Source organism: Microtus ochrogaster, chromosome 22 (assembly GCF_000317375.1).
Source record: "Microtus ochrogaster isolate Prairie Vole_2 chromosome 22, MicOch1.0, whole genome shotgun sequence".
Classification (NCBI taxonomy): domain Eukaryota; kingdom Metazoa; phylum Chordata; class Mammalia; order Rodentia; family Cricetidae; genus Microtus; species Microtus ochrogaster.
Window position 1 is genome coordinate 33375692 of NC_022023.1, and position 20420 is coordinate 33396111.

Sequence of the window (20420 nt, forward strand, 5' to 3'; positions counted from 1 at the left end):
TTCAGAAAGAAATGTCCATGTCTGCTTTCAATCATTTTGTTTGCAAAGCACTTCACATGTTGCCAGTTGGAAATGCTGAGATCATGTTTGTTGGTCCAATTATCAAATACTAAAAACACTAGTGATCAAACAACCGCAAATGAAAACTGTAATGGGAAGACATCCAACCCATCAAATGGCATCTCCAGCATTAACAGCTAAAATCGAATGTCTTTAAAAGTTCGGTATATATGTAAATATAAGTCATATAAAAATGTAGTAAAGCTTTTAAGTTGTATATACAATTTTTCCCTCAAATTCACATGCTAAGTTTTATTCTTATAAAGTTGTTATATAAATATATAAAGATACTTGTTTTAGCAGGTGGGTAGAGTGCTGGACTAGAAACCGTTCCAGGGTTCCATTCCCAGCAACATCTATATTCTGTGCCACAGTACACACTACTAATCCCAGAATTTAGAAGGCAAAGGCAGGAGATAAAGGCCATCCTCAGCTACACAGAGAATTCAGCACTTTATGCGATCTTGTCTCAAAAAAGAAAATATTATTCCAGAGCTATTTCAGGTGGTAAAAGGAAAACAAGCAAACAAACAGGCAGTTATACAAATTACACAACAGATTAGACAAAATGCGATAAATTCATGAATGGTCATAACACAGAAAAAAAAAACAAAACCAAAACCAAAATTGGAGGAGACTTTGTACTCACCCCAGATCCCCATAAAGAGGGCAAAGAACACGGTTGACTCATTATCAAACAGATGGGAGAACTGTAAAGGCAATACCATCATAAAACCCTCTTAATATGAAAGACGTCAGCACCAGAAGGAAGTGCCAGTCTCCATCCCGCCCCACGGCACACTTACCTTCGAATGCAGGCACGTGGTGTTGAGTCTCCAGTAATCACAGACTCCATCACAAAGTGGACACATGATCATTTGACCTCCGATGTTAGGGTCACAGATTTCAGTGCTGCCCAGAGAAGTCAGATAAAAAGCAATGCAGTTTGGAGTGAAACATCCAAGCAGTTCTCACCAGACGGAGTGTTCAGTGAGCGTCCACTCAGGACAAAAGTGGGAACAAAGCAAAGGTTTCTATATTGATGGAAGTTACAGTATAGGAAACAGACTCCTTAGGGTACATTTTTAAATGCAGCCTGACGTTGAAGACCCAAACAGGATTGAGTCAGACAACATTAAGATGGATGTGGAATGAGGAGTCATGTGGTCTCACAATAGCAGAAGAGCTATGGACAGTCGATAGCTGGTGCTGGGGAATGGGAGTGAGGCCACATGCCCCAGAACATAGTCCTTCATGCATGCACGTGAGGTCAACACCAAGCAGACTTATGTTTTAAAATGAACACATGAAACTTGGGAAGGAAAATGGTGGAACACTGAGGAGGAACTGAGCAGGCGGAAGTGGGTCTGATCAAAACACTTTGTATGCATTATGAAATTCTCCAACAATGAAAAGAATAAATGAAGTTAAAATAAATGAAATAAAAGCCAAGACAACAGCAAAAGGCAGTTTCCATAAAGCCCTCAGCACATAGAAGCATTACACATGAGTCTGCTTTGAAAATACTGCCTGTGGCCACAGGAAACATTGAGGTAAATGTGAGGAAATAAGGAGGCTGCAGAAGCTTATGCCGAGGCAGTCTCTATGTGTGCCAGTCTCTTGTGCTCACCTAGTTTGGTTATTTTCCATTGATAACAAACCGTAGATGAAGCAGGCTAAGCCAACCACAGCCGCAATCAACAGCATTTCTGTGTAATATCCGAGAAACACAAAATAGATACCGATCTTTTCTCCGTAATAATTCCTGTGAACGAGAGACAGAATCAGAGACTGGAAGAACAACTATGGGCCAGGTGCCCTGCTCCACACTGGCAGGCAAGTTTACAGTAGTAAAGATGAAAAGAAATAGCCCATGGAAGAAGGAAGCCATCATGATAGAATCTAAACTTTAAATAATATCATATTGAGAACTCATGCATCTTAAAACTTCCATGTGTTTAAAGTACAGTATTAAATAGTGAACAAATACATACTAAGTTATTAATAAGGAAATGCATCCTGTAGCAATTGACAAATTAAAGAGACAGACATAGTCTGCCCGATTGCCCCGCTTCTTTCCACAGTGGAACCGGGTGTTCTGATGGCACTCAGGCATGACTGCAGCAGAGTGGAGAGGTTGACAGTGTTGTTCCGACACCTGCTTGTACTCAGGGCCAGGTTTAGCGGAGCACACCCTCAGAGACCTGCGGACAGCCCTCTCCTCCTAGAGAACTCATCGCCAGGCTGAGACCTCTCACAGGTTTCACTGCCCTTAGGGTCTGAAAGCTTGCTACTTAATACTTTGAGAACTACAATGGTGACCTGCAGCTTCCAAGTTTGCCCTGGGAGGAGACAATAGTGAGCAAACAAGAGGGACATAGCTCTTACCTCCCATGGAGACCATTTAAGCAGATTTTAAACAGATTTCTCATGCCGCACATTAATTCTTCAGCTTTTGAAACCTTTCTAATTAAATAGATGTTTCTGTGTGTATTGTGTTTTCTTTTCAGTGCTGATAAACATTTTTGCAGTTTGCTTTTATTTTTCCCACAATGTTGTCTGTGTCAGTCCCTAGTCCATCAGCAGTTGACACTTCCCCACAGTAAATGTCAATGACCCTGCTGCATCTCTCTGAGATTTTATTAAAGAATAAAGCAATTTTTGTAATACTACACAACATCAAGATCACCAAAAAGACACTAATATTCTCTTTTTCTTTCTGTCTTTCCTTTTTGAGACAGTTTCACTGTGTAGCCTAGACTAGCCTTGCACTCTAACCAATTCTCCTGCTTCGGTCTCCTCCATGCTGGGATTACAATAAACACCTGCATTATATTTAAGTACTAACTTTTTTTATTGATATTTATTGAGTTCTACACTTTTTTCTGCTCCCATCCCTGCCTCTCCCCTCCCCCTTTCAATCCTCCCCCAAGATCTTCATGCTCCCAATTTACTTAGGAGATCTTGTCTTTTTCTACTTTCTACTTAGTGTCTCTCTTAGTGTCTGCATTGTTGTCTAAGTTCTCTGGGATTGTGGTTTGTAGGTTGGCTTTCTTTGCTTTATGTTTAAAAACCACCCATGAGTGAGTACATCTGATAATTGTCTTTCTGTGTCTGGGTTACCTTGCTCTAAATATTTTCTAGCTCCATCTATTTTCCTGCAAAATTCAAGCTGTTATTATTTTTCTGCTGTGTAGTACTCCATTGTATAAACTTACCATATTTTCCTTATCCATTCTTCAGTTGAGGGGCATTTAGGTTGTTTCCAGGTTCTGGCTATGACAAACAAAGCTGCTATAAACATAGTTGAGCACATGTCTTTGTGGCACAATTTAGCATCCTTTGGATATATACCCAAAAGTGGTATTACTGGGTCTTGAGGAAGGTTGTTTCCTAATTTTCTGAGAAATTTCCACACTGACATCCAAAGGGGTTGTACCAGCTTACATTCCTACCAGCAATGCAGAGGTGTTCCCTTTTCCCTACAACCTCTCCAGCATAAGTTGTCATCAGTGTTTTTGATCTTGGCCATTCTTACAGGTATAAGATGGAGTTGTTTTGATTTGCATTTCTCTAATGACTAAGGATTTTATAATTAACTCAGAGACTTTGTCCACATAAGTTTTCAGTTTCTTACTTGGTTTATGTGGTAAAAAGATCCATTCCAAGATAATATCATCTCTCTGCATTAAAATTCCTGTAGGAGAAATTTTTGATGGTAGTATGACAAAAATACAATCTAGCTCTGGATTCACCCTGTCCACATTTGCCTGTTGTAATTTTTCCTCAATCATTGTCAGTTCCTTTTCTGCTTCAGCTTTTAATTCTCTGGGACTGTTTAAATCTTTATCACCATCCAAGGTTTTGTTCAAATGAATTATTAGATCAGGTGTTATCCCAATAGCTGGTCGTAGACTGGAAATGTCTCTTAACAGTCTTTGAAAGTCATTAAGAGTCCGTAGGCGATCGCTCCTAATTTGTGCCTTTTGTGTCTTAATTTTTTGCAAACCTATTTTATAACCTAAATAATTAACAGAATCTCCCTTCTGAATCTTTTCAGGAGTGATTTGCAATCCCCATTTAGGTAAAAGTATCTTTATTTCTTCAAACAGTCTGTTCAAGGTATCCATGTTTGAATCGGATAACAAAATGTTGTCCATGTAATGGTATACTATAGACTCACGCCTGGCCCAACTGAGATTTCTGGTCCCTGCCTATTCCCTCAGAGGAACCAGGTTCACTCCTAAGTGTTTTATTTTTGAATATATTCTATTTGCTCTGCTTTCACATTATTAATGTTTGCAGGATGCTGGGTCCACGGGGTCATGCATAGATGGGGACAGACCACCAAAGTCTAGTAAACCAGGAAACTTCATTCCAGAAAAAAGAAAAGTATAAAAACTCTGTGGGGCACCAAAGCTTGTCAGCTAGCTGAGACTACATCCAGAGACATGGGATGCTTTTTTCTTGTAAACAAAACAGCCAGTTATAAAATGAAATGATCCTCTGCTGATAATTGATCCTTAAGCTGCTAAAAAGGCTGTTGGTAGTTTGTTCTTGTTTTTAGGATTACAACTTTATATGTCCTTCTTTCTACATTCTAATTTTTGTTACCTATATTTTTATATTTTTTTCCTAAACTTCACAGAATCCATCTTAGGAGATACAGTTGCTACAAACACAAGAATTCTTAGGAATTTATGAAGAAACTGAATATATTAAAAACCTGGATTTTGTCTTGTTTTTCTTTTATGGAATCTCTTTTTTTCTTTATTGGAAATAGAATTTTTTTCCATATAGTATATTTTGATTATGGTTCTCTTCTCCCAACTCCTTCCAGATCTTCCCTAGCTCCCTACACACCCAAATACACACCTTTCTGTGTTCTCTCTCTCTCTCTCTCTCTCTCTCTCTCTCTCTCTCTCTCTCTGTCAGAATACAAACAGGCATCTAAATAATAATAAGATAAAGTAAAAACAATCCAGAATAGCAAAAACCAGACAGGAAAAAAAAAGCCAAAGGAAAAGCATAAGAGACACCTGTAGACATTGACGCACATACAGAATATTCATAAAAACTAATTCAGAAACCATAACCTATCAACAAAAGACCTGTACAGTAAAAATAAATAATCTAACAGTAAAAAATGCTATCAAAACATTGCACTACTGAAACCCTCCCAAAACACCATAGAGCTCATTTTTTTTTCTGTGTTGGCCACTTACTGCCAAGCCTGGGGCCTGCCCTTAAGTATGGTTTGTAAACCCAGTGAAACTCTCTTAGAAGAAACTATTTTTTTGTGATATACTTGATACAATTGGATATAAGTTCTAGGTTAGGGATGGGGACTTGTTTCCCATGTCAACTCTTGAACCTTATCTGGGGCAGCCCTGTGCAGGCCTTCTGTAGGTTGCCATAGTCTCTGAATTCATACGTGTTCTGTTGTGTTTAGAAGACCATGTTTTCTTGGTGTTCACCACCCCCTCTGGTTTCTACAATCTCTTTGCCTCTTCAGAGTTCCTTGAATCCTGAGGGGAGGGATTTGAGGAAGACACTCTATTTTGGACTGAGTGTTTCAAGGTCTCTCACATTGTGCAGTTGTGAGTCTCTGAATTTGTTCCTGTCTGTTGCAGGAGGGAGCTTCCCTGATGACGGCCAAGTAAGACACTGGTCTATGAGTTCAGCAGATGCCATTAGGAGTCATTTTTATTGCTGTGTTCCTTTAGCAGAACAGTAGTAGTAGTTAGTTTTCCCCTAGGTTCCAGGCCTACCTAATCTCAGGCTCTTGGCCATTTAGGTAGTGTTGAGCATGGGTTCCCTCTCACTGAATGGGATTTTATTCAGATCAGGTCATGGTTAGTTACTTTGATGACCTTTGTGACTAATTTAAAATGACCACTTTCATCTCCCTTTCAAATTTCAAGAATAATATTTCTTGATATTAAACTCCTAAAAGGCCTGTAGACCTATACTTTTTAATAAAATAGTCCCTATGTCTGAAATTGTTGAGTTATTTCCTAAATGGGATCAAATGAGAATTTATTGTTTATAAAATGAAGATGCATAAAAAGTGGTTTTTTTACTAAACTGTGCACTTGATTAATAAATTTAAAAACACAGGCTAACAACTAAACCTTTGAGCATGTGTAATTTTCATACTAAGCAAGCATTTTAACACTAGGCTGCAACCATGTCCCTCATCTTAATTTTCATCCATTTTGTTTGTTCGTTCTTTGGCAAGCTCATATGTGTACCATTAACTTTCCTTTCTGATTTCCATCCCAATTTTACAGCCCCTGCCCACATTCATGGCTGCATTTTTGTTGTCATCTTGTGTGTTCATCACCTGCACCAGGGTCATTTACTCTTATACTGCCTCTTCTCACATGGACTTCTTAGTTCCCTTTGCTGAAAATCAAATCGTTATCATACGTAAGTCTATTTATGAGCTTTCGCTTTTATTATCATTCCTGTTTGGAAACAATTCCAGATACACAGAAAAAATAAAAAATAATTTAAAAAATCCACATATATCCTTTGATTCTGTCACCTATTTGCATTAATTGCTAGCATGTTAAAAAGATTGAGATTATAGAACCAATATCTTTACAGATCTCTGAGATGAACACATCCAAACTCACAGACCAGTTTCTCCTGTATTCTAAGTTCTTCTACGATGGAAAAAAACGAACTTTGTATATATACTTAAACTAAAATGTAGACATATATTTTATATTTTCAAAGGAAAACAAAGCATCATTGCCACATTACAAGATGCACCACACAGCATTTCAGTGCCGTGACCAAGTGGGAGCTGCTTGTACAAGGCAGGAACTAGACTGATTACAGCTTAGCTAAAAGCTGGGTAGGTCCTGATCCTTAATAGTCATGCTGCATCCTTCCTTTCCTAGATGGTGGCAACAAGTATCTTCTTCCAAATGAACAATCAATAGCAAAGAGAGCGGCTGGGAAACACAGTGGGTAGCAAGGGCACTGAGCAAGGTTTCCTGTGGTCATGACGCACAATGACTTACCGAATCAAATCTAAAGGCTGCTCCTTGTAAAAGTAGGAAAACCGAGCCCAGTTCTGGTGAAGGGTGTACCTCTCATTGATGTGAGAAGGAGTCCTGGATGGCTTCCAGTACTGGCCCTGTGCACAGTCAAGGAGAGTGTAAGAGGAGAACATGAGAGACCCAGGTGATGGGGAGGGAGCCTCTCTGGACAGGTGGACAAAACTGACAGCATCTTTTGCTGATTGACTTCTAATTCTTACTCCAGTAATATAGAGTCATTTGCTAACATTTTCCTAAGAAACCATAGTCAGGGTGATTTACTTATGAATCTGGCCCAGGAAATGAAGTGCCATTTACACGACAGCTGCTAACCTGTTAGAGCATTACGTGGACATGAGAACTGTGGAGAAGAAGATGACTGAGCACGGTGGGCATGAGTACCCAGCTTCAAGTTTAACACAAGTGAAGGTTGATGATAAAAAGTGACATTTTATACCCTACAAATTCAAGAATTTTGTTGTTCTGTAGGTAATACCACTAACTTTTAGTGAGTGAAAATTGAAGACGGTGTCCCGAAGGTGGTGTTTGGGGTTGGTGTAAATCACCTCTCTAAAAAGTACACGAGAGAAAGCCCAGCACTTCAAAGTTGACAGATGTCAAAGATGGTGAAGTCCAGCTCCTCCTAAAGACAGCTCAGTGCCACTGATTTCCAATGAGCAAGGGAAGCTGTGCTAAAAGGCTGGACGCACAGCTTAAAATACCCTGGGACCACAGCAGGTACTGGATTTATAACAGGGCAATGGGCTAAAAAAAAAAAAATCTATGTCCTGCAGGTAAATAAAATCCTCAAAGTCCTCAAAGCATAATCGCCTTTGTAAGTAAAGATTAACAAAAATGCCTGGCAATGTGTGCGCTACTCTAACAGGATCTTCCTAAGTATAGCATAGATCTTCCTAAGTGTAGCAAAGATCTTCCTAAGTATAGCATATATTGGTCTCTTGATTGGAACCCCCACACTGTTTTTCTCCGGAAGACTATGGACATCTTGGGGTGGGAGGCATTATAGGAGGGCGGACAGTTTCCCTCCTTTATGTTAAAGGATCACAGGTGTGTTAAAAGGGGAAAATGCTTCTATGAAATTGCTGCTGCAGTCTACAGGAATCAGATCACAGTCATCCTTGCAGAACCAACTTAAAGTCATGTTTCATACTGTTGAATGATTGGTTGCAGTTTAAGTCATGTGGAAAAGTTTGGCTGCAGGCCTTCAAAAATCACTTCCTAATGAGAGAGAGAGAGAGAGAGAGAGAGAGAGAGAGAGAGAGAGAGAAAGGGTGTGGATTTGGGTGGGAGGAGAGGTAGAGAGGATCTTGGAGATGTTTTGATTGAGGGAGCCACTGTGGGTCTAGCAAAAAACCTGGCACTAGAGGAATTCCTAGGAATGCACTAAACATCTGCTTCTTTTCTAGGCGGTCCTGACCTCTGAACTTGGATTCATGGTTGTGTGAAAATAATAGCCAGAAAAATACTTTCCCTGTGATTGAATCCACTTCTCTATTGGATGGATAAACATGAGTGCATTTACTCATTAAAAGATTCAAAATCTATGAGTAAAGATGGGATAGAACTTTCTGAGTAATGTGTCACCCAAATATATAATAATTCAAGAACAGATTCTAAAGAAAATACTGCATGCAAATACAAACGATCATTAAAAGTACTTTTCATTAGAAATGACAGCATAATAAGGCATTGAATGCACTTTGGCCCCACGAGTACACTCCTCAGGTTGGAAACAGGGAGTCTGGATGTTTTCCCTTTGCCTAGGAGAACTAAGTAGTATGTAAAAAAAAAAAAAAAGGAAAAATGTTGGACTATTGTTTGATCCCTTGGGAAGGCAGGCTGTGACTGAGATAGGAAATGGGCTCTGAATTGTGAAGGTGGCAGATACTCACATCGTGGAGTGGGTAGGCAGATAAGTAAGTGTTGGAGTTTAGTAATCTTTCGATTCCAATCTTTTTCTTCCCCTCTTCAACTCCAAAAGGGCATCGTGACAGAATATAGTAAACCTGCCAGGTAGGCACCAGAAGAAGTCAGTATATGAATTCCACCTACAGCACACAAGTATGCAGGGACTTCAATATATTGAATATTTGAGGTAAAAATGCAGGGACTAAGACAGTAAACCTAAGTTAAATGTGAAGACACTTCAGCACCTTGCAGAACTTCAAACTTTTCACACTTTGGTAATCTCAAGTGCTCAGTGTCAACTCTGAATGAACACAGGCCCTGACTACAGAAAAATGCTTTTCTTCACGGACCGTGAGAGGCCATAGATTGAGGTGCTAGATAGAATTGGCAGGAGTTTTATTCCTGGGTTCTGACAATACCCCATTGCCTTGTTTGGGGCCAAGGGTGCATGAATCATCATTTAATTTTCTTCTCTTGTATCAAATACCTCTGAGACACTCCCATGCCATAAATTTTTACTAGAATCTGTGTTTCAAGTGCCATTATTAATAGTTCACTTGGAGAAATAGGGGACTAAATTGATACGTGGCCAGATTGGTTTCAGTATTTCTTCAGCCTATCACTCTGATGATATAGATGGGGCCTTTGCCAGACGTTATGTTGTTTATCATACTGGGACTGTCAGTCAAGCTCAGTCCTTGAGACACCTAGAGCCTAGATGGTGGGGCTTTTACCCTAAAACTCCTGGTGACCTTGTTAGACCTGTCTTCAAGCTCCACCTAGTTCTGACCCACCTGCAGCTTACATCTGCAGCTTCTTTTGCCCCTGAAATCTTGTGCCCTTCATTCATATTGAAATCAACTCCTTGCAAGCTCTTCATAGTTTTCATATTTGATCTCCTCCAATGAGTTGTGAATATTTTAATGACATCTAGGATCATGAATCATTTCTAGGAGATTTTCATTTCATCATAACAGTCACTATCTCAGTCAGAGCCGTACAAAACACGAACACATTTGCTGCATCAAAGGACCCGGAACCAGTGATCCATGGGCTGAAGAGTGGAGGTCATGCTTGCAGCATGGAGAGAAGCCATTATGCTTCTCAGTTTGAGTGCCAGGGAGCTGTGTGCTTCCTGAAGTAACAATAGAAGTTGTTTCCTGCAAAGTGCACTCCATCTGTGGGTTAGCATGTTCAGTTTAGGCAGATGTGCTGCCCCCTGGGCTTCGTTGTCCTGTTATAGGATACAGAGGGAGATAGATGCTCTAGTTCTAATATGCACTAGAATTTTCACAATGCCATGTGAGCATGGGTTTCAATTTAAAGTTGTCCACTGCCTGGGCCCCTAGCAAAAGCATCATCCTGCCCTTTGATGCTCTGAAGTCAGCCTCTCCACTCCTACAGGGAAATCCTAGAGGGTATCTTCTGATATTGGAGGACACTGCTGGCTGGTTGAGGTCACAGACTCCCTGTGGCCTGGCAGATTACTCATCAGCTCCACAGCACAGAATTCTTTCTCTCCAGCAAAGCTTCCTGTTCTCCACCCAGCCTTATCTGGAAAATGTATGTGGGCCTGAAAGACTGACCTTAACTTAAAGCTGTCTCTAAGTCAGATGCCAGAGTCATCCTTATCTTGACACTGGGCACAGACCCCAACTAAGAAGACTTGCACTAGGAGCTCGCTATAGGACCCTACTCTCACATGCAAAGCCTGTGTTAGGAGATGCCACTTAATGCAAAGTAAGCTTGTTCCCAGGCTCCCCAGTCCTATATATTCCTTAAATCTGGAATAAAGTTGAGCTGATACACAGAAATCTGTCTCCCAGAGGACTGTCTCTATTCTTGCTCAAGGGCCAGCAAAGATTTCTGCTGCCCAATCTGCTTCTTTCCCCTCTCCACATGGTGGCCAACAGGCCTGGGGGAAAGAGGACCCCTCGGGTCTGGCAGGAAACTTCTGCACCTACACTGAGAATCTGCTAAGAGCACAGCCACTGTCACCAGTTCCCTGACCCAGATCTTGTAGACAGCAAGCTGTAGCTCCTTCTTTGTGACTTCTGCTGTGCACCCAGGTGTGTAGGAGATAGAGTCTTCGTGTAAACCCCCAGAAACCATCTTCAGGGTTGTCAAGGTCTTCTACAGCAGTTTCTTCACATCGCCCTGGCTTCACAGTCTGAGGGTAGGGTCTAAACCCACATTAGGTTTGATGTAAGGTAATGTTGGCTTAAAGGTTTGATCTATCCACACCCCAAAAGGTTCAGCCACAAGGCTGAAAAAGCTGTCTTACTGGATGTCTGTCAACTGCAATACACTTTCAATTTCCTTCAGGAATGTCTCCTTGGTGTCCAAGATTTGACTGACTGGCACAAGTGGCCGAGCAGCTGGCCATCCTCAGCCTTTCACAAATCTGTCTTATGAAGTTTTCTCACTCCTGACTTTTGATTCAAACGAAGGCACTTTAACTTGATCACACAGAGGTCAATGTGACATTGTATGCCTGGACCAATTTTCATGGTGTTTTGTCTCAGGGAGAAGGGATCGTAGGGAGTGCCAGAGAGATGAAGGGGAATGCTAGTTAAGGGAATCATCAAGATATATCCAACATCATCTACCTCTTCAGCTTTTGTATGTGTGCAAGGTTATTATCTTCATGGATTTATTTATTTATTTGCTTATTTGTTTTGAGATAGGGTCTTAACTTTATTTCTCAGAACTGGCTGGAGCTCACTGCATAGTCCAGGCTGGTCCCACACTTAATGGTGGTCTTCCTGCTTCAGCCTTTGAAGGGCCTGTATTCCAGGTATGAAATACCAGGCCCAGCAAGTCCACTCCACAATGGTCTATTTGTGATATTCAGGAAGGATTCTAACAGTCACATAGACACATGGAGAAATAAAAGTGTTATGTCCAGTTGGGGAAGTGTTGTTTCTAGAGCTTCTCAAGGCAGGGTTCCACCAATATTCAGAAAACATGGTGTCACTGAATCTCAGCCAAGTGGCACATACATGTACTATAGCAATGGAATGTGTCCACCACAGATGGACAGGAAGCTGGTGCCCTCCCTTTAGTGTGCTCTGAAAGCCAGGCCTGTCCTTATGACCAAAGTGACAGAAAATTTCTTATCGGTTTCTCTTTCCATGCAGATGCATTAAGCAGAGATTCAATTCAGAACTCATGTTAACTGTGTAAGCTTTCCCACCTATACAGGTGGCTAAATCTATATCAAAAATTCCATACTTTTTCTATTATGATGGTGTGCACACACATATGCGTCATGGGGACTCTCGATTGAACATTATATATGTTTAAAAAGCTGATGTAGAAAAACGGTGAGCATGGTGTTTCTGTGCTATAGAAGGAAGGGAGCCCATACTCCCATTTACAAAACACGCTGGCAAGGTTTACAAGCGACAATGAGCAGCAAAGGATGAGGTGAAGGAATAGCAGCGACCTTCCTGCGCTGACCAGTCTCTTGGTCCATCTTTGTGGAAGGTGGGATAAAGCCTAAATCTAGCACTTTGTACACATTAGGCTGGTGCTCGGCAATTAGTAGCATCCTCAGTCATTATCAGACTATAATTAGAACAATAGAGAACAAGTTACTGACTACATTTTCATTCCAGCACAGGACAGTAATAGGACCTCTGCTTCCAGAGAAGTTACTTATTTAGGAAACAGCAACATTAGGGCTTGAAAAGAAGTTTTCTGACATAACAGCAGCGCCTCCCTATTCCCTGAAAGGTGCTGGTTTGACGTGTAGGCCTTTGTATCTTTTAATTCTTCTGGGAAAATGAAAATGTTCTTTCCCAATTCATATTCAGTTTGCATCATACCAAAATTTTAGTAGCTACATCTGTTTGATATCTCTGTAAATTTAAATAAAAATAATGGTTTAAGAACTAGTAAGAGGGCTGGAGAGATGGCTTAGTGGTTAAGAGCATTGCCTGCTTTTCCAAAGGTCCTGAGTTCAATTCCCAGCAACCACATGGTGGTTCACAACCATCTGTAATGAGGTCTGGTGCCCCCTTCTGGCCTAGAGACATACACACAGACAGAATATTGTACACACAATAAATAAATATTTTTTTTAAAAAAAACTAGTAAGAAAATTGAATGTGCCCTATCTTCTACTTATAAGCAGAGAATGTGTGGGTCTCAAGGGCAAATAGGTCTGTAGAGGCTGGGAATCAGATGGTATAATTAAATCACACACATGTATGCACATGCACACACATACACACACACACAAAATACAAAGGCAAGACCAACATGGTCTTTGTTCTTCTGAAATCAGATGTCTAATGAGAATGAGAGCTCTTTCCCACTGAGCAGTTGCTGTATGTTAAGTGTTGTTCAAAGCTGTTTGCAGATGAATTCACTTAAGTTTCAGGGTAACATAAGAAATGTATGATCTCAACCCAACACAAGGAAACAGTAGTGTCTGGGGCTTCTAGTCAGCAATGTACAAGACCTAGGACTAGGAAGGAGAACAAATATTGTTGACAAGTCTGAAAATGATTTAATTGGGGAGAAAATGTCCGAGGCTCCTTGAAGCCTATCTATATATAAAGATATTAAAATATTCAAACTGAATTAAACTGATCGATATTCTGATGTTAAATTTATAAAATCCAATTTTAAGATCATGGAATCGATTTACAATGATGATATAATGCACAAACCCTTGGGCTCTCAGTGATAGGCTGTTCTGGAGTTATGTTATTCCTCCTATACTATTTTATCTAATACCAATCACCTGCTCTTAAATAATATTTGAGGAATAGGGATTTTAACAAGTTAAAACGGGATCTAACAGACTCCATCTCTGCATAATCCTATGAGATGGTTATATTTGCCATGCCTAGGAAAACCCTGAGTGCTTAGCTTTGAGCCTGCACAATCCCGTAAGAACAGAGTCTTACACAGCACACATGGAGAGAGGTGTCCAAAGCCTTCACCACTTACAATTCTGTTTCTCGCTGAAGATGGAAAGAAAGTGGCCTCGTCTTCAATGAGGAAGAGCTCCTGACGATGTCTGCTGAACTGGGCAGTGAAATACTCAGGGTGAGGGTACTTCACAGTGGCTGGGAGCTTCACAGGCCCAAGCATGTACCTCAGAGGTGTGTACTTTGGTCGTGGGATGTCACTCAACTTAATAGGCATCTTGATTCCCAGCACTTCAGCATAAGTGACTAGGACCTCCCATGGGGCGTGGATCTTCACAAAAAAGGTTTTTCCATCTTCAGAGTTCTGCATAAAAAAGAGACAGAGTGAAAGAAAGTTAAAGATAAAAGAAAGCAAATCTCAAATTCTCAATGATGAAAATAAATTTTCAATTTAATCAATTTTTAAGCAAAACTGTTAAGAAATGAGATTCCTCTAAGATGTTAATGTGTGTGTACGTACTATGGTGGTTTGAAGGAGAATAGCTTCCATAGGTTCATATGTTTGAGTGCTTTGTCCCTAGCTAGTGGAATTATTTGAGCAGGATGAGAGGGTGTGGATTTGTTGGAGGAAGTGTGTCACTGAAAGAGAACCTTCAAGTTTCAAATGCATACTTCAGGTCCAGTGTCTTATTTCTTCCTCCTGTCATGGATCAAGATGGAATCTCTCAACTGTTCCTGCCTCTACAAAGTGCTTCTCCTTCACATATTCTAAACCTCTGAAATCATTGCTCCCCCAAAAACTTTGTTTTATAAGTTGTCTTGGCCATGGTATCTTATAGTGAAAGAAAAGAAACTAAGACATGTACTAACATAGAAATTAACACATATATATTATATACATGTGTATATATGCATGCCACAAGGAAGAGTGCTACAAAGACACATGGAGACTGAGAGAGAATTTTGTTTGAAATATACTTCAGGTTTATGGCTATACTATCATAAATATACTCAATATCATCTATAATATACTTTAGTGTGTCTAGTTCACTCAGCAGTAGACTGATTCACAGCGATATATATATTTAATTCTAGACACTATAATAGTTTTTGATGAGCGTCATCTCAGGATTTTGTTTCGGTAATCAGTGAGGTTATTAAAATTTATTATATTATATTATATTACATTGTACATTACATTATATTATATGCATGCTGTTAGATATTCCCACTCTTCTTCCATAGTTCCTTCATAGACCCGACCTAAAGGTCCACTACAAAGGAAAGTAAGTTATATATTGTGTTGTATTACACACATTCATTGATTGTATCAGTAAAAACTGATGAGAAATAATAGTTAGAAAATGAAAACAAAGTTGGAGGATTTCAGAAGAGTCACAGATAGAATGTGGTCTTAAGTAGGGCTTAAACACAACTTTAAAGGTAATTGTAGAGAAGCAATAATAAACATGAATACAGTTACAGGATGACATAATGTCACCTATTCATGAACAGAGTACCATGGGTTAAATAGTGGCTATCCTGCAAGACAGCCAGGCCCAGTGTGCAATGTGACAGGCAGCATCAAGGTAAAACAGCTATGTAAACAAAGTGCTTCATCTTTCTACACCCTTAGTGAAAGACACATGTGTATGTGTGTACGTGTGTGTGCACGCATGCGCGTGCATGCATGTGTGTGTCTGATATTGCATATGTAATGTGTGGATGTGTGTGACCGGAGTCAGTCTTGTGTGTAGCTCCATAGGAGTCATCCACCTTGTTTGCTTGTTTGCTCTGAGATGGTCTTTCACTGGGACTGGGGCTCACCAATGAGGGTAGACTTGATGGACACTATGTCCCAGGGGTCCACTTGTTTACCACAGTTGGCATTATAAGAACATATTACCATATCCAGAGTTTTATATGGTTTCTGAGTGAAATTTGTATGGCAAGCACTTTACAGATTGGCCTTTCTTCGACTTCCTATGCTCCTGCGCATTTTAAGAAGCTTCACTGAAACGTCACCTCACTGACTACTGACCTGTGAAAATGCAGGATGTCTTGTCTCCATGCATATTTCTGTAGCCAAAAGATTTATGTATTGCTCCAAACCCACTATCTATCTAGCCAAATCCATGAATAGGAGAAAAACCCACTTAAAATAAAATCCTTGCATAATTTATCAAATATAGTTACCATTTTATCTTCAATTTCCAACTCAAGACCCGTTTTCCTGAGATTTAGTTCAAACTCGCGTCTTCTTTCCTATGGCAGAAATAAATGAAACGGTGCTGCAGATACTCTGCCTTAGTGGACAGTGCCAGCCTGATACTCCGTGGGAGCTGACAATGCCAGGCCAACCCTTTGTGTTTGTTGGCAGTGCCAGGGCGACTCTCTGTGTTAGTACACAGGGACAGGCTAACACGCTATGCTAGCTGACATGCCTAGCTAACCTTGGTGACATCTTATTAAGGGCTAGGAAGACTCAAGGCTGTGCTTCCAGAGGGTTCTAGAACCTTCCATGGTTGTATGTAAAAATACACTACAAAGCATTCCTGACTTCAGGTCATGGGCTGATTTTGACCTATACCGTGATTGACAAAACTCTGGAAATACAAAATAGGAACAATCTCTAAGGTTCACAAGATTCACATTTGATGATACACACAAACTTTCACTGAGTGATTTGACAGTATGAGAAACTTGGAGACAGAGACACACAGGCTCTTCGCTGGTACAGGCTCAACATTACAAAGATCAGTGATCTTCAAACAAATAATTCTAATGCCACTGCTGTGGTAACTCCTTCAGCCAATAGCCTTTAAGATATCAGCCTACTTGGGCATGGTCTCTTGTACTATAAATATAGAAGTAAAGCTTGCACAGCCTCTCTCTTGGCTACTGGATTTGGTTCCTCTTGCCCTCTTGTGCAGAGAACTGTGATCTGTGTATCTACCCTTAAATAAAGAAACCTTTATTATATCAATTCTCAGTTAGGACTACTTTATAGCATCCATCTACATCTGGAGCCAGACACAATTGCTCCTGGCAGCACCCATCTATTCCTGAGAGAATGTTGAGCACCGAAGACACTCCACTTTGAGCTTGTTTTCTTCTTGGTAAAATTGGCCTTTGGGCAAAGAACTGCCCATGCCTTGACCACTGACAAAATGCACAATGTCTGTGCAGAACAAGCAGGATACAAGAAAAAAGAATATCAAACCTTGCCAAGACAGGGGAAGATGGTTTTGAAAACTTTCCTGCCTCTGAAAATGGTCAGTCAGTTACTCTAGGCCTTAACCAAAGTTGGTTGCTCCAACATTGCAAATGAGACTGTGGGTGATTGCCCAGGTAGTCAGTTGTCTCTGTCATTTATTGCATACTTTGGAAGTTGCTTGATTAACTTCCTGTTTACTCAAGTAATATTATTTCCCTTCTCAGGTCTTCAGTGGGGTTGAAGACTAGATCGTTGTAGTTATTTTCCTCCCATGACTTAGCCAAGCCATTTCTAATACAAGACTTAGACTCCTTAGGATAGGATAATTATTGAAACATTAAGAATATGTTTCTTGCTTGATATTGTTTATGCTGGTTGTAATTCTAATTTTTATACTTGATACTTGTTTTTATTGTATATAGTTTTGTATTAGGCTTAGAACTCTCTTATTTAGACAAAAGGGGGGGGGTGCTGTGAGAACTCCTTCAGTCAATAGCCTTTAAGATGCCAGTCTACTTGGGCATGGCCTCTTTTTACTATAAATATAAAAGTAAAGCTTGTGAGGCCTCCCTTTCTCAACTTCTGGATTCAGTTCCTGTTCCCTGCTCATGCACAGGACTGTGATCTCTGAATCTGCCCCTAAATAAAGGACCCTTTATTATACTCAATTCTGAGGTAGTGTGGGACTATTTTATAGCATCCCTCTACATGACACAGCAGGCCATAATCTCATCGTGGTTTTTGATTGTGACTAGCAAGAGGACTTTCACTTAGAGAAAAAAGTTTAAGATTCACCACAAATCATGGCTTGTAAATAATTACTGTAAGATTTAGACAAAGCCTTGCTGAACAAATCCTCTTCCAGCCTTCATTGTGAACAGTTCAGAAAACTGAACTTTGAAAGGCTTCACTAGGATGTATTGAGTCATTTATGATCAGTAGGTTCCTTTACATTGAAGTTCTGGCAGACACAATAAGAAATCTCTGCTTCCTTTCTGCTTCCAGTGTTAATGTGAAGGGGCCTAAGTCTAAAAACCATCCCCGCTCAACTATCTTGATTTAAATATATTTCTTCAATATATAACATAATTAAAAATCTAGTAGGAATGAAGAATAATTTAAAATGCTGCATTCAGCACCAACAGAGTGACTGAATCTCCAGTTGCAAAGACAAGGGCTTTTGTAACTTAGACAGTCATCTACCCTAAGAGTTCAACAGAATGGATGGCAGAAATAAGAGTGAATTCCAGGTCATTAAACATTATTTTAAACTTTACTGCTTTGTAATTAATGAAATAGTTCTAAATTTCTTAAAAATTCTCTTAATTTTTATTTTATATGTATATGTTGGAGCAAGGGGTGCTATACAGTATGTGTACAGCTGACAGATTCTTAGACAGACCCACAGTGTACAACTTGTGGGGGACCTGACTTGTAGAGCTTCAGGAACACTTGTTTTTTGGATAGTCACTGTCAACTTTACAGAAACCTTGTGAAGCTATGCATCTTCTCCTCTTCAAAATGGAATTCATTCCCCAAATACCTCAGCAACGTAGTTCCCTCCTCTATGGGCAAGGGAATGACTGTCCCATGGGGCCTTAGGGTGATAACATTTACTCTTGGGTCTAATAGTTAAATCTACTTAAAGTCAGTCCCCCACAATTACTTTGCTAATAGATCACATAGGGATTTTAAAACGATAGGAAGACAGCCTTCCAGCTCTTACTGACAGACAGGTCTGGATGTTACCAAAGCTGGTTATCCCAATAGAGATTGGGGTGAGGGGAGAGGAGTCCAAGGTTCAGAAATTTCTACAGATCTTGTCTAATGGTTTGGAATGTCAGGTATTTCCCCTTGGATGCTGGCTCTTCCTGAACGGTGTCATCTTTTTTTGGAGTGCTTCTTTTTCAGGTTCTATCTATTTTTTCTTTATGATTCTGAAGTGCATGTTGATACCATCCTTAATGCCTGTGTGGGTTATATAAACTGGAAACCTCAAGTGAGGGGGAAGAGCAGCAAGAACAGCAAGAACAACAGCAGCAGCAAGGAACAAGAAACAGTGTGATTAGAGAGAACATAGAAAGAAGAAACGGGATATGGTGAAAATATTTATGTTACTTAATTTATTTTGTCTATGCTCAGACCTAATTAGTCAGGTTTTTGCCTGATAGAGCAAATCTTTTCGAATCCTGAGAGTTTTAGTGGGACTTAACCCCAACATAAACCTTGATATGTGTGAGTATCTTGCCTGCGTCTATGCCTGTGCACCATATTTGTGGAGTGGCCATAGAGGACAAAGAGGGACATATGGGCTCCTAGGACTGGTGATATGGACAGTACTGAGCCTCCAAGTATATGCTGGGAACCACACATACATGTTTCTACAAGAGCTTCTAATGCTCTTAACTACTGAGCTACCTCTCAATCCACCTTTTAAAATTACTTGCACAAAACTCAGGGGTTTTGAGAAATCTATAATTCAGTAATTCCATTCTATTGATCCTTACTTTGTACCAAGATGTATAAAAACAAAGAACATAATTGGACCGGAACTCTTTGATTCTAGGAATGATCTTATTCATGTATAAATGAAGAAAACAATGATTAGTCCCTATACCTCGTCAATCAATGCATTTATGTTACTATGCTACTTACATTAAAATTTTTCTGGTTATATTTTGTATAATATCAGTGATGTTCTATCTAATATGTGTTCATTTAATCATAAATACACATAGCTGTAATGTTAATCAATACTCAAAGTAAAATTATATCTTAGAATATTATGGCTAAAGAGAAATATGTCAACCAATCTAATTATGTTTATTGTTACAAAATAATGATTTGATGAGAAATAGAAGATGCACAAGGGCAGCAATTTACATAAGAAAAATGTGTGAAAAATAAAATAAAATGAAAATTTTAGGTGAGGATCTTATAGATCTTTAAAAAACAATGGATGAAAGCATGTGTCTAATTTTTATGTAATTCAATTTTTATATACATATTCTTGGAGTTAATTTATAAAATATACATTATATCTTTAAAAAATTATGTTGTGTTTCTGTGTATGTATTTGTACATGTAAGTACCATTGCTGTGGAGGCCTGAAGAGGGCATCAATGTCCTGGGACTGGAGTGATAGGCACTCGTGAGCTGACCCACATGTGTGCCGGGAACTGAAGTCATGTCCTTTGCAAGGGCAGTACATGCTCTTAACTACTGATCCAACTCTATCATATATATATATATATATATATATATATATATATATATATA

General features: G+C 39.7%; 1 protein-coding gene across 1 annotated transcript in view; it reads right to left on the minus strand.

Moving 5' to 3' along the window:
• The window catches only part of Ano5 (anoctamin 5), a 137751-nt gene that overhangs the window by 27049 nt on the left and 90282 nt on the right, over positions 1 to 20420 (minus strand). The window contains exons 7-13 of the mRNA XM_013350251.2: positions 16121 to 16189; positions 14004 to 14288; positions 9026 to 9139; positions 7095 to 7210; positions 1691 to 1825; positions 867 to 972; positions 710 to 770 (exon numbers count right to left, since the gene is read on the minus strand). Coding sequence (XP_013205705.1) covers positions 710 to 770; positions 867 to 972; positions 1691 to 1825; positions 7095 to 7210; positions 9026 to 9139; positions 14004 to 14288; positions 16121 to 16189 — 886 coding nt within the window. The remainder of the gene's footprint in view (positions 1 to 709; positions 771 to 866; positions 973 to 1690; positions 1826 to 7094; positions 7211 to 9025; positions 9140 to 14003; positions 14289 to 16120; positions 16190 to 20420) is intronic.